Raw genomic sequence first — 13914 nt, 5'->3', positions numbered from 1 at the left:
ATTGTCAACTCTGGATACAGCAGCAAACGAGCAGCAAAAAATGACTATGAATGTCAACATTTTTTATGCAAGCAGTGCAATGAGATATCATGGATATACAGCAAGTCAGGTGACTGTCTGATTTACTGCCTTGTCCTTGGGGCAAGATGTGGAACATCTGTCTCAAGTGAAACTTCTCCCCGAGTGAGTGTGTTTAAAATATCTGTAGAAATGAGAGAAAGATGATGAACCATGAGAGGAGCTGCTTTGCTGCCTGCCTTGGGTGGTGTCAGACCCCAACCACAGCCCCATGTTGTGCTTGGAGCAGTCACCCCCAGGGCTGGGAGGGGGCCAGGGCACTCCTGCTGTTTTCAGCAGCTTTGTTAAGTATTTTCTCTCCTGCTTTCTCTCTCACAGGGGTGAGTTGCTGCGGGAATCTGTCCTTAATCCGCACGGGAGGAGAGTGTTGGATGGCAGGGGGTGCTGGAAATGAGCAGGCACTCAGCAATAGGACAAGGGGGGCTCAAGCTCTGCCAGGGGAAATTGAAGTTGGAGATGAGAAAAAAATTCTTTGCAGAGAGAGTGCTCAGGCATTGGAATGGGCTGCCCAGAGAGGGGGTGGATTCCCCATCCCTGGAGGTTTTTCAACTGAGCTTGGCCGTGGCACTGAGTGCCATGATCTGGTAAAGGGACTGGAGTTGGACCAAGGGTTGGACTTGAGGATCTTGGAGGTCTTTTCCAACCCAATCAATTCTGTGATTCTATGGATGTGGCACTGAGTGACAATCCACCATGTCTTGATCCAACCCCACTGTGATCACCAGCCCAGGGCACACTGTGCCCTGGGCTGGTGATCACAGTGGGGTTGGATCAAGGGTCGGACTTGATCTTGGAGGTCTTTTCCAACCCAATAAATTCTATGATTCTAAGGAGGTGAAGAACTCTTCAGTTCAGGGCTTTTCTAACAGCTCTAAAACATCCCTAACTTATTTTTCCCATAAGTTTCTTTACCTGATTAAAAAAAAAACCCCATGTTTTCCACAGCTAATTTTATGCCACTGTTAGAGTGAGTTTTACTACCAGTGTATAATCAAAATCCCTTCCTCCCCACCCTGTGCTTTCCCTAATTGTTGGCATGGCTCTAGTTCTGCTGTCAGTGGTGAGGGGAGGATCTCTCAGTGAGTTATTTCAAGTATTAGGTCATGTAAAACTCTGAGTAATAAGGTGACAAGCTGGTTAAAGTGCCAACAGCTGCAGAGAGTCCTGCCTACATTTTATGTTGGTGTTGTTCCCACCACCAGCACTGGATCAGAGCTGGATGTCCCACAGAACCAGGAGGGGGAAAAACATTTATAAAGCCTCCCTGACATTCAGCAAGGATGGAGTGGATGTTACCAATCTACTTAAGGTTTTAGAAAAATCACAATTAGTTTTTCAAAGGTGTGAAGGTTATTAAAAATCTTCTCATTAGTAAATAGTAATTTGTGGTCACTTTGTGTGTGTCTTTCTCATTCCAAAGGGGATCAGTGCATTTTAATTGCAATGTTTTCCGTGTGTGATTCAAAACAGAATTAATACTGTGGATTTTTTTTACATCATTTGAACAGATTTATGCCACTTCTTTCAAAACATGAGTCAGCATGTTTTTACTGAGGATGTTAATGGATTAGGAGCAGTGTGTTGGACCACACTACCACCAGCTGTTTGTTTTATTTCTCCTTGTGGTGTCATTGGCTTGGCATTAATTGTACAGCTTTCATCCCACTGACAGTAGGAACACTGAATTTTTTGTGCCATTGTTTTGACACTCACAGGTTTATGGATGTCACAGGCATTCTCTGAGGAGAACATTCCTATTGATCAACAGCTCTGCTGAGACTCTGTGCTGTGTGTTCTTCTAACACAGATGTGGTTGGGGCTGTGAGGGATCAGGTGGGGAGGTCTCCCAGCACTCAAGGGGAACTTACTGCAAACATTATGGGGCTTGTGGAGCTGATGGGGAGACTTTTCATCTTCCAGGGCTGTACAGGTTGGCTGCAGCCCCTCTGGCTACTGGGATTGTGGAGGGAATTCGTGGAGCTGCAGAAAGCCAGGGAAGAGATTGCTACAGGATGTACTTTAGAGGAACAGAGCTGAGCCACCCTCCTGAATTTTTAGGACCCTTAGGAGTTCAGCTTGTGCCAGTGATTCACCCAGATGGTGGGTGTTGAACAGTCCAGAAGGGCAGTGGCTGTCCCTGAAAGGGAAGGCAAAGACAGCAATGGCTGCTGGTTCTTTTGGGGTTTACCTTGGTAGTTAAAAATCATGGTGGTGTCTCTGTGAAACTCCCTGCAAAGAAAGTGATGGTACAGAGATTTACCTGGGGGGAGAATCTGCCCACTCACAGCCTTTTCTGTTTGCTGAGAAGAATGGGACCTTTTAAATTAACTTTGCATCTTACTCAACCAATAAAAATAACGTGGTGGATGAAAGGATTCCTTCTAATGGGGATTTAGTAAGGCTGGAGCTGCTTCCATCATCCACACTGCTGCTCTTGGTGGGCTGCAGGAGCTGGGGTGACAGCACTGCTGCTGCACTCCTCAGTCTGCTGTTTTCTGAAAACCTCCAAAATTTTACATCTATACTGGCACAGCTATTACTGATTTTATTTTTGGTGTTATTGTCTGGCCCATTTCTTCAGCTGGGAGTGCAACCCATGTAATACTTATTCAAAACAGCTGAATAATGATGTGGAAAAACTGTTGTGATTGTTTTCCTGAAAACAGCATATTCATGACCTTTGATCTTTATGCTTTATGTGGCTGAGATTTGTTTCAGATGTGCCACATAATTCAGCATCATTATTTCTTTGTGCTATCCCTTCTCATTATTCAAAGGCAGTGTCAATTTTGGATTTTATAATTAAAAAACCTATGGGGGATGTACAGGTCAAATAACAGCAGAGAACTTGAATACCCAAGTCGTTATTATTGTGGTGGAAAGTGTGAAAATGTGTGGGCTTGGTCTTGTAGCTGAGAGTCCTCCCAGCAAAGGAGTGAGATGTACATTTGGGAATGACCTTGAGCGTTGCCTTTTCTCCAGATTCCCAAAATCTGAGAGGAAAGCGATGCCTTTGAAAGTGCTTCCTTGTTGCTGATTTTTTTGGCATGGCCTGAGCCTGCAAGGAGCAGCTCCCCTGGCACTGAGGCAGCAGCAGAATGTCCTGTTTCTGTGGGAAAGGTTTCCAGCTGAAGGAGAGGGAATGGTGACCACAGAGTGCACTGGTGGCCTCTGTCCCACCCTTGGTGTGCTGAGATGCCATCCATGGGTGGCTGTGAGAATAAAAAATGGGTGGCTTCTTAAAGAAACAAATTTAGCATGTGAAGTTACTAATTACACTTTAATGATAGTCAGGAGGGCAAAGAAGACCAGTGTTTGCATAAAGCATGATAGGCATATTTTAAGTCAGGTCTTGCTCTGCTGTGTCTCTTTTCCTCTTGCGTTGTTCCCAAGCCACACTCCCTTTTCACTCCTTTTTTTTCCCTCTTTTTTTCCCCCTTTTTTTTTTCATCTGTGACATCTGCTTGGAGCTTGTCCCTCCTGTGATACCACAGTACTTGCAGCTGTTCAGACCTCCAGCTCTGAGCTGTGCATGGGGTGCCCTGAGCATACGGCCTTTTTGATGTGTGATAAAACAGAACCAAGCCACTGGGGGTATGGAGAGGGAATGCAGCAGAATATCAATAAACCTGTTCTGAACAAAGCTGCAGCTCTGTGGTGGAATAGACATTTCACTGAAGTGTCAAGTAGATGGATAATGTATTCTAATTAGGGACTGACTGATACCCTGGAACTCAGAGACCTTTGGAAATCAGCTCCAAAATGCTCACTATTTTTGAGCTGTGTGTTTATTTTGCATTTGTTTAATGCCCTAACATATATTTGTTGCAGGAAGCTGTTTATTGACCTGTGTTTTCCTAAACAGCAAAAACTTTTAGCTATAAATTTACTTATTGCCTGTTTTAAGGACCTTTGAAATACATATATATATATAAACCTCTAGAAGTTTGCTGTGGATTGTTAAAACACAATATTGTGTTCACTGCCTGTTGCATGTTATGTGATTTGAGCAATAAGCTGGAGGGACATCAGGGTTTTTGTTTTTTTTTTCATTTGTTTTGTTTTAGTCTCCAAAAGTGGAGAAAATAAGCCACATTTGTAGTCTGTGTAAATTGGCACCAATTTATTTGCCTCAGACCTCAGATGCCATTTCTCCTTAGAAGGAGATCTGGGCCTATATATATATATTTTTTGTACACAATATATTCCAAACTGAAGCTGAAGTTCTGAGCACAGCACTACAAACACTGAGCAGCTTTGCCTCCTGTGAGTCCCAGGGGATAAATTGATTTCTCAGCACCTGTGTGACCTCAGCCAGTGGTTCATTCCAATCCAGCAGAGCAAACACTGGGAATGGCAAAAATGCCTGGAGTCTCTTATTTTCCACAGATTTCAGCAGCTTGACATGATCCTAAACCAGGCTAATTAAGGAATTTTAACTAGTCTGCTCTATTTTCTCTTGTAATTGGAGTGGCCCTTTTCCTCCTGCAGAAGTCATGGAGATGTTTCCCTGAGATGTTTTGGACCCCTCAGTGCCAGAGCATCAATTTGTGTGGGAGATGATAATGATTGTCAGCTAATGCAGGACTCAAATATCTGATTGCAGTACAGAGATGGCTCCCAGATTTACTGTGGCATCACCAAGCCATTTGGAGGTGTAGGTTACAGCAAGGACATGTGTGGTCAAGCAGCTAACAGATAAATTAGGGCAAGTTCAGAAGATTCAGCTGGAGCCTGGGCAGTGGATTAGGTTTGAGATTCTGCCTCAGACAGGAACCAGCCAGGCTGCAGCTCTCCAGATCTGTAAATGTTTTTTTAAAGATGCTCAATCCAACACTTAGCTGGCTATAACAAGGACTTAAGGGAGCAAAAGGCTCTTTTTTCTTTTTCCTTTCTTTTGCTCTGTTGCTTCATTAGCTCTGGGAGTGCTGGTTCCATTACTGTGCGTTTTCCTGTATAATTTAAGAAAATAATGAAAGCGTGCATGTTTTCCTCAGTATTCCTGGCATTAAATCTGTCTTTAGATTTGTTTAGCCTCTTTTTTTTTTATATATATACACAGTGTGGGCTGGTATCCTTTTGAATATTTCAGAACTGTAGAAATTGTTTTGGGTTGTTTTTATTCAAGATAGAAGTTTTGGGGTTTTTTTTAAGATTGAAACATGAAAAACAAAAATCACTGCTGCAACCTCTAAGCTCCCATTGCTCTGTGGCAGTGGTGGCAGTGCATTATTTCACAAAAATACCAGTGCTCCACGTTTGCTTTCTTCTCTCACAAACATCCATAAGAAATACTGTCCTGATGTGGCATCAGAATGAGGTAATTTCTGTGCAAATAGCACTGATATTTAGTATTAATTTGGGTGGTTTTTTCTCTTCCAGGATCAATAACTGTTTCATGTTTTTGTTCAATAGGGATGGATTTTGGAGGGCTTCCCTGAGAATCAGGAGCAGGCATGGATGCTGCAATCCTTTGGCATCTTTCCTAGGCATGTTGGTAAGCAGCACAAGGTTTATGTGTGACTGCAGCCAGTAGGAAAGGCTGGGAGCATTTGTCCCAAAAAATCCTCCATAAATTCAGTCCCAGTGCTGGGACAGCAGAATATTTCAGGATGGTTCACTTGAAAACCTGAGGTGGCTTGTGAGACTTTAAACCTTGTCTTTCACACACAGACCCTTTTCTTCTTACACATTGAAGTTCTGTAAATCCAAGACCCTGCAGTGCCTCTGAGCAGCTACAAGTAGCTTTGCTTCTGACTTTTGTCTCTAAAAATCAGCCTTTATCCTCAGGCTAAATCAATTCCTCAGTACTAAATACAAATGTGTGTTTCTGTTGAACTGGAGAATGTAAACTTGACCAAGTGAAGTGGAAACATCCTGATTTTAAGCTTGACCTTTCAGAGTAAGGGTGGATTCTGACTTGATTTGGACAGAATGTTTGTTTACTGGCAAAGTGCTGAGAGACAAGACCCTGAGAGCTGCCCTTGCCATGGAGGAGAAGCCAGTTGTCCCAAATTAATACGGATTAAACACCTATTTAGAATGTAAGAAACCATTACAATGGTGTGGAACGATAAATGCAGAGCTTGGCAGTGCAGAGTGAACAGAATGTTATCCCACTTGATGAATTGTCACTTTGGATTTGATTTGGATGATATTTGACTGTTAATGAAGAATTCAGAATCACTGCAACAGAGTTAGGCAAAAATGTTTAATGTCTAGTACTTGCATGTATTTTTAATATGCCTAATAACATCTGAAGTTGAGTTTTGCTCACAATTATATCTGTGCCACCAAGACCTGAATGAGAATCTTAAAGCTCAGTCTGTGCAGTTAATCAAAAAGAAGATTGAGAGGGGCTGAGATTTATGGTGTGTGAGTACCTTTAATAGGGAGGAAAGTGCCTGAAAGAGCTATTTGATACAGAGAAGAAAGTCACAGAAAGAACCTGTTTGAAACCAATAATCAAATGCACTGGAAATAGTAATTAAATTACAGTGTTTAACTGCAAGGATGATTAGCCAAAGGCAACCCAGAGAACTGACAGATGCTCCATCTTTTGGTGCTTCTAGTCAAGTTGGAACAGTTTTCTGTGAGGTTAAAAAAAATAAGTTTCAGTGGGTCACTACCAAAGTACTTGAATGACCAAATCTGTGTCAGTGCCAAGTGCTCTGTGGGTGCTTCTGTCCCAGGCTCCAGAGAAACTGGGAATTGGTGGGAATGGCAGAGACAGCTCATGCTGGTGGGTACTGCATTCATGGGTGTCTTATCCCACTGTATTGTCCAGCAGGTGAAGCAAAATTCTGATTAAAAGTGAATTAAAATACTTGCAGGGAGGATACTGGGAAATAGGAATGAGCAAATCTACTTTAAGGACATTAAGCCACCTTTAATATCAGGATACTTTTAAACATTTACAGGAAATAAAGCAAGGAACTAACCAGAGCTACACTTTTTTCTTCTTTTTTTTTTCCTTTTTTGCTGCCTAGTTATGCTTTATGCCTCAGACACTGTGTTGATTGAGAGGAGCAGTGGCAAAAGGCTTGATCCCCTCACACAAGGTGCTGTATGTGTTTGTTCCTCATCTTGCTACACACTGGAGTGTTACATGTTCTCAGAAACACTGTAGAACTCATGGGATTACAATTTAAATGGTATTTAAGTGTTTAAGAACTAATTTATAATGATAAATGTAAACTGTTTGAAAACAGTTGATGTTGCATTATTTTCAGTGTCAATAAAACAGAGGGCAATGCAAAGCTCAGTGTTCAGCCTGCAAACAGCAGACTGTGGCAGTGCAGAATATTTGAAGGTTAGAGCTGTCCATATGAGCTTAGAATTTTGCTGTGCATCTCTGTTGGGTCCTGGGTTTTTCTGAGGTGCAGATTTGCTTTTATTTTCCCTTAAGTGCCTGTCAAATAGACTTGGTTTGATACCATGTGTTGAGTTTTAATATCAATTATCCATCACAAACCAAAATCCTGACATTGCTCAATAACAAGCCCAGGTTGGGTGTTTGAGGAGGGGAATTGTGAGGGACATTAAGGGTTATTGAGTCCCACTCAGCTCCTGCCCTCACCTGCAGAGGTTTATCACACCACCTTCAACTGGCCCAGTGATCCTGTGGTGCAGCAACGCCTGGAGGTACCACCAGATCTGTCTGAGCAAGAGGTGTCCAGGAGACTGCTGGAATATCACAGAAGCTTCCCTGAGCTTTTCCAGATCTACCAGAAAGTTCTGAAATCCATCAATGCAGACCAGCCTTCCGTGGATGTCCTTTCACAGGGTAAGTCTGTGCTTTATGGCAGACCTGACAGTGGGGAAAGTCCTATTGGAAAGGTAGTTCCTGGCTGTTAGAGGCAGTTTGTAGGATTAGTCAGCACAGAGGGCTCCCATCTGGGTTTTGTTCTCTCCAGTGCAGCATTTGGGCTGTTCTGGTAATTATTTTACAGGCCTGGAGTAAGAGCACATAAGTGGAAAGTCTTAGTTCCACAGTCCTGCCAAGGAACAGCAAATGTCACTGTTGTTTCCTGAGTCTCTCCCTAAAAGGGAGCCCTGTGGCTCAGTTGTGAATCTCCCAAAGGGCTGGTACCTTCCAAACTCTGATAACAAGAAGCAGGAGTAGTTCAAAGCCAGCAACATTTCATTGTTTAAAGGCTGTTTGTGCTGGTGGTTTTTCTGTTCAACAATCCTTGTTTGCTTTGCCTGACTGTAATGCAATCTGACTTCTGATGTTGATCCTCCTAGAAGAGAATAAGGAAACTGCCAGAAAGACCCACTGATGATGTACTTTGTAGCTGTCAGTCTGCAGATGATCTGTTATATCCCAGTAATTTTGCATCTCAAAAAACTCTTTTTTTTTTAATAACGAGTGCTGCACTTTTAAGATAAACAAGTAGGAAGTTTTTATTCTGAATTTACACATTAATTACCTCTAAATTACTTAATTAAATTTAAAAGTTCATATCATCATTCATAAAGAATTCATGCCTTGAATTGTAAATAAAAATGTGAGTGCCTGAATATTAATTATTATTAATTAATAATGTAGTGAGATAAATTGAAAACTGGAATGAAAAAATCCTCTCTAGATCTTTTTTTTCTGCAGTGCATCAAGCAGCCAGATTTTTTTTTAAAGAATAATTAGATGTGGAGACTGTCTAGGGGATCATTACTCCTAATTAACTTGGTTATTTACTGCAAATTAAGCATCATTTGTAAGCAGGGAGCTTTGCCTGTAATGTTTGTGCTTTTCAATACACTGAGTTGTGGAAAATGCTCAGAATAACTGGAGCACTTCTGGGGTAGCTGGTCCTGGGGTTTCAAGAAGTTATGCAGCAAACACACTGTTTTCTGTTCTGATTTTCCAGGGGGTTTCTTAAATATTTTTATTGCTACAGCTACAGGTAAAAAGGAAAGAGGGGATCTGTCATAAATATTAGTGATGCTGTGGCTTGTTTCACACAATTACAACATTTTCCACACTCCAGTGCAGTTGCTGCTGAGCTGGGCAGGGATATCAGGGATATGTGGATCACATTCAGCTGTGGTGTGGGGTCCCAGCACTGCAGGAGGAGATGGACACTTTTAGTTTCTCAATAAATCTGCAGTCTGGAAACTGCAGGCTGGAGTTTACTGAAGATGCCTCTTTGTTGGAGAAGATTTTTTTAGTGGTACCAAAGTGTCTTAGAGAAGGTTCTTAGAGAAATTGTGAGCAACCTGCTGACCTGAAACACTGACCCTCGGGGTGTGCTCCACCAGCCCCTTTGTGGTTCATACAAACACCAATGTTCAAGCTTGTCCTGTTGGTTAGACTAAAAAACTGCTTTATTTGGAGAGTCTTTTGTGGGAACTGAAGGTCACACAAGAACTGTGAGAGGCTCCAGTTCAAGCTGCTTCTTCACTGGTGGTGTTGGCCACAAAATGGGCATGGGGAGTGAGAGTGTTTGGTTCAACCCTCATTTGTCCTCACTGTCAAGCTGAGTCTTCTTCTGGCTTCTTGGTGATCTCTCAGTTACTATTTTGAGGTTTTAACAAAGCTCAGATCTCTCTAAGAGGGCATTGTTGGTCCTGTGGTGTTTCCAAAGCTCTCACAACCTGCAGATGGACTTGAAGGTGCTATTTCCTGCATGATACAAAATTTAGGAGAATGATGTCCAGCAAATGAGTTGAATCAGACAGAGAAGCTCAAATATTCCTTATATGTTGCACAAAAATGATGGAACAGAAGAATAAAACTTAGATAGTTCTGTGTTGTCAATGCTGTGTCGTGACACCTTGTCTGTAATGTTGTAATTAGGAGTCCTAATCACACACAGCTGGATAAATGTCATTAATTTAACATCCTGAGATTTTACACTTAAATATTTGTTCAGAAACTGCAGAAAGTATTCAATGTAATTACAGCCCTCCATAATTTGCATGGTAAAATTGTGGCTATCAAGCAAAAAATTACTTCTGCTCAAAACAAGATGGTAAAAGAGCACTTATTAATTGAATCTGCTGTTTAAAATAGTTTCACAGCTACTGATGAAATAGAATCATAGAATGGATTGAGTTGGAAAAGCCCTCTGAGATCATCAAGTCCAACCCTTGGTCCAACTCCAGTCCCTTTACCAGATCATGGCACTCAGTGCCACGGCCAAGCTCAGTTTAAAAACCTCCAACGATGGGGAATCCACCCCCTCTCTGGGCAGCCCATTCCAATCCCTGAGCACTCTCGCTGCAAAGAATTTCTTCCTGATCTCCAACTTCAATTTCCCCTGGCAGAGCTTGAGCCCATCGTGCCCCCTTGTCCTATTGCTGAGTGTCTGGGAGAAGAGACCAACCCCCACCTGGCTGGAGGAGGGTAATGATAGTGAGGTTTCTAAAAAGCCTCTCAGATCAAGTTGCTGACAGGACAGTTTTATCAGAGTCCCCTTTGGTTGCAGTGTTTGGATGTGTCAGAGATTAAATAACCGATGATCAACATGACAACGATTTTTTAAGCAAGACAGACGTTAATCAATGGGTGATTGGGGTGGGTTTGTTTGAGAAACAGGCTAAAAGCTGTGTTTGTTGCCTTTCTCTCTCGCTGTAGTTCTCACCTTTGTACAGACCCGACCCCGCTCTGCTGCCCCGTTCACCCCCCGGCTCCTGCTCTGCGGCCCCTCGGGCAGTGGGAAGCGCCTGCAGGCAGCGCTGATCGCTCAGAAATACGGCGTGGTCAACAGTAAGTGCTCAGGAAATATGCACTTTGCTCAATGCCCCCTTTTCTCTCTTTTTGAACATTTATCTTTTGCTGTCTGTCTTTCCTGCTTACTCTAAAATGTCTCTGTCCATTGCTATGTATGTCAGATTTTAGAATCATAGAATGGATTGGGTTGGAAAAGATCTTCGAGATCATCAAGTCCAACCCTTGGTCCAACTCCAGTCCCTTTACCAGATCATGGCACTCAGTGCCACGGCCAATCTCAGGTTAAAAACCTCCAGGGATGGGGAATTCACCCCCTCTCTGGGCAGCCCATTCCAATGCCTGAGCACTCTCTCTGCAAAGAATTTTTTTTCTGCTCTCCAACTTCAATTTCCCCTGGCAGACCTTGAGCCCATCGTGCCCCCTTGTCCTATTGCTGAGTGCCTGGGAGAAGAGACAACCCCCACCTGGCTGGAACTTCCCTTCAGGGAGTTCCAGACAGTGCTGAGGTCACCTCTGAGCCTCCTCTTCTCCAGGCTGAACACCCCCAGCTCCCTCAGCCTCTCCCCACAGCACTTGTGCTCCAGTCCCTTCTCCAGCCTCGTTGCTCTTCTCTGGACCCAAGAGAAGTGAAAAGTACTCAAATGTAGAAGTATAAACCAAGCAAGTGTGCTGTGACAAACCAGCTCTAACATTGTTGTAGTCATCATTTCATCATGTTTTATGCCCTTTACATCCATAGTTTTCCATTGTTCCATTCCTGGAGAGCTCTGAATTTTTCTATGGATCAGTTGGTTAAAACTTGGTTATAATAATGCCAAGGTCATGGGTTCAATCCCCTGTGTAGGCCATTGACTCAAGAGTTGGACTTGATGATCCTTGTGGGTCCCTTCCAACTCAGAATAGTCTGTGACTCTGATTCTGTAATTCTGTGTGAGGCTCGAGGTTTAGTGTTTGGGTATTTTAAATATTTTTTATTATTTTTGTGTTTAAAAAGAAATGCATGAATATGACAAAAATTAGATCCAGTGAACCTGAAATAGGTAAATTTGAATTATTTTAAAATCCATTTTACAATCCTGGCAAGGACAAATGAAATGCACAGAATATTTCTACTATCAGTTATTGTACCATTGCTGTGTTTTAAAATTTCATATGGAAAATAAATAAATAAATAAATACTTGTAGATTTATTCAGTAATTGTGTAATTGGCTTAAAGAAAAACTAAACATGTTTGAATGTATTAAATACCATTTTTTTCTTGTGCTTTTGAAATTTTTTTAACTTTCTAAAACTGCAAGTTTGATAGTGTTCCATCTAGGTCAAAATTTGCATTTTTTTTTAAAGTATCTATTATATGAGAGAGTTGCAACTCTTTTTGCTGAAAATCATTAGCACTGCTTTACCCATGTGTTGAATTTTATTTTAAGTGTTCTCTAACCCAAATATTAGAAGAATTAAGTGTTTAATAGAGTCAGAAGACCATATTTTTTCAGAGTAATACTCAGTATATACTTTATTTCCAATGAGGCCACTGGGATTGAAGCACAGGCTGAAAACTTTAAGCCTTTGTTTAAATATCTCAATCCTTTGGGTCACCAAGTGCTGTCCAAGCCCAAAGCAACAACATTTCATGTACAAGGCTAAAACTTTAAACCTGCATCTCCTGGTGCTCTGTGTGTTTGAAGTCAATGATAATATTGCATTAGCACAGGTTTTAACTGTAATTCTTACAAGATCATTAAGTGATCCAGGGAGGCCCTTCCTGGGCTGTGCTTTGCCTGCACCTCCAGCAGTGCTGCTGTTCAGCAGGTGTCACTTTATTCACTAATTACAAGTTTATAACAAGTGAAAACCACTGGCAATCCCCTGAGTTATTATTTCAGAAACATTTTTGATTGATATCTTCCTCTCTATCTCCATTTTTAATACATTCTTCACCAAACATATTCTTTTTTTCTATTTATTTATTCAATATTCTCACTCTCTTTGCTTTTCCCTCTGCTTGGCCAAAAAAAATAAATCCTACCAACAACCCCAAAAAACACACAACTTTTGTTTTATTCAGTGACCTTATCCCAGTATGCAGCTTCTGGGTGTTTTTTTTTCTTTTCTTTGTTGCTTCCTTTTTAAAATTTAACCTTGTGTCTTTTTTGTTCTTCCTTCCTGTTAGTTTGCTGTGGGCAACTGCTAAAGGAGGCTGTTGCAGAGAACACAAAACTTGGGGAACTCATTAAGCCTTACATTGAGAATGGATGGCCAGGTAGGGCATGTTGTTCTCTCATTACACTGTGTGGTTGCAAATCTGTGGCAAGAACCAAATTGTGAGTGAACTTCTCTTGGTCAGATTCTGATCTGAGTGACTTCAGACTTAATTCCATTCATTGCATGGGATTTGTAGGTTAGATTTGTAAGGGTTTTTTGCATCTTCAGATGGTTCACTGTTCCAGTGAAATTCAGATTTCTTGGGTGCATTTCAAAATTCAAACCCCATGTTTTTATCTCTAAATCAAAACCAGAGTTCTGATGTAGTTTTAAAATGTTTAAACAGTTTTTAAAGCTCACTCTTGTGTTAAACTGGTTATAAAGCACAGTATTGTGTTCCATTTTATGCTGGATGAGGATTTTTAAAGTGCTGCTGTAGATTCCTCTACTTTCACACCAGTATTTTAAACATAAAGTGTCTCTGCACTTCATTTCTATGAGTGTTTTTGGCTGGAGGAAGGGGCTGCCACAAAGAATGTTGAACACACTTTGCTTTTGGAAGGCTCTGCAGAGATTTCAGATCAATCATGAGCACTGTGAGCTCCTCAGGGCAGCAGCTCCAACTTGCCTGCCTGGGAGTTGTGTGTGGTGGGCATTAAAAATCAGAGATCTGTCCTTACAAAGGAGAAGTTGTACTGCAGGAAGGGGGAAGAATGTTTATTTTGCCAAATTACAATGGCCTGGAAGAGGAACTTTCAGTCCAGTTTCTGGCAACAGGCCAAAGAGTTACCAGTGCTACAAACACGAGGAGACAAATGTGCTGGAGATGGAGAAATCTCAGTTAAGCTTCAGAATTAATGGAATTTTGAGCAAAACCCCCTGCCCTGAGAAAGGAGAAATCTTCATTATCTTTATTTTTAGCAAACAAAGTTATCTGGTAAGGTGGAAAGCTTGAAAG

General features: G+C 41.7%; 1 protein-coding gene across 1 annotated transcript in view; it reads left to right on the top strand.

Annotated features, from left to right (window-relative positions):
• Positions 1 to 13914, top strand: part of AK8 (adenylate kinase 8) — a 68104-nt gene that overhangs the window by 14161 nt on the left and 40029 nt on the right. Inside the window, exons 6-10 of the mRNA XM_071574398.1 lie at positions 5494 to 5575; positions 7068 to 7139; positions 7664 to 7864; positions 10658 to 10789; positions 12925 to 13014. Of these exons, the coding sequence (XP_071430499.1) occupies positions 5494 to 5575; positions 7068 to 7139; positions 7664 to 7864; positions 10658 to 10789; positions 12925 to 13014 (577 nt within the window). The remainder of the gene's footprint in view (positions 1 to 5493; positions 5576 to 7067; positions 7140 to 7663; positions 7865 to 10657; positions 10790 to 12924; positions 13015 to 13914) is intronic.

The sequence above is a fragment of the Pithys albifrons genome, chromosome 20, assembly GCF_047495875.1.
Source record: "Pithys albifrons albifrons isolate INPA30051 chromosome 20, PitAlb_v1, whole genome shotgun sequence".
Classification (NCBI taxonomy): Eukaryota; Metazoa; Chordata; class Aves; order Passeriformes; family Thamnophilidae; genus Pithys; species Pithys albifrons.
Note: the sequence above shows the minus strand (reverse complement) of the source record. Positions and strands in the feature narration are given on the sequence as shown.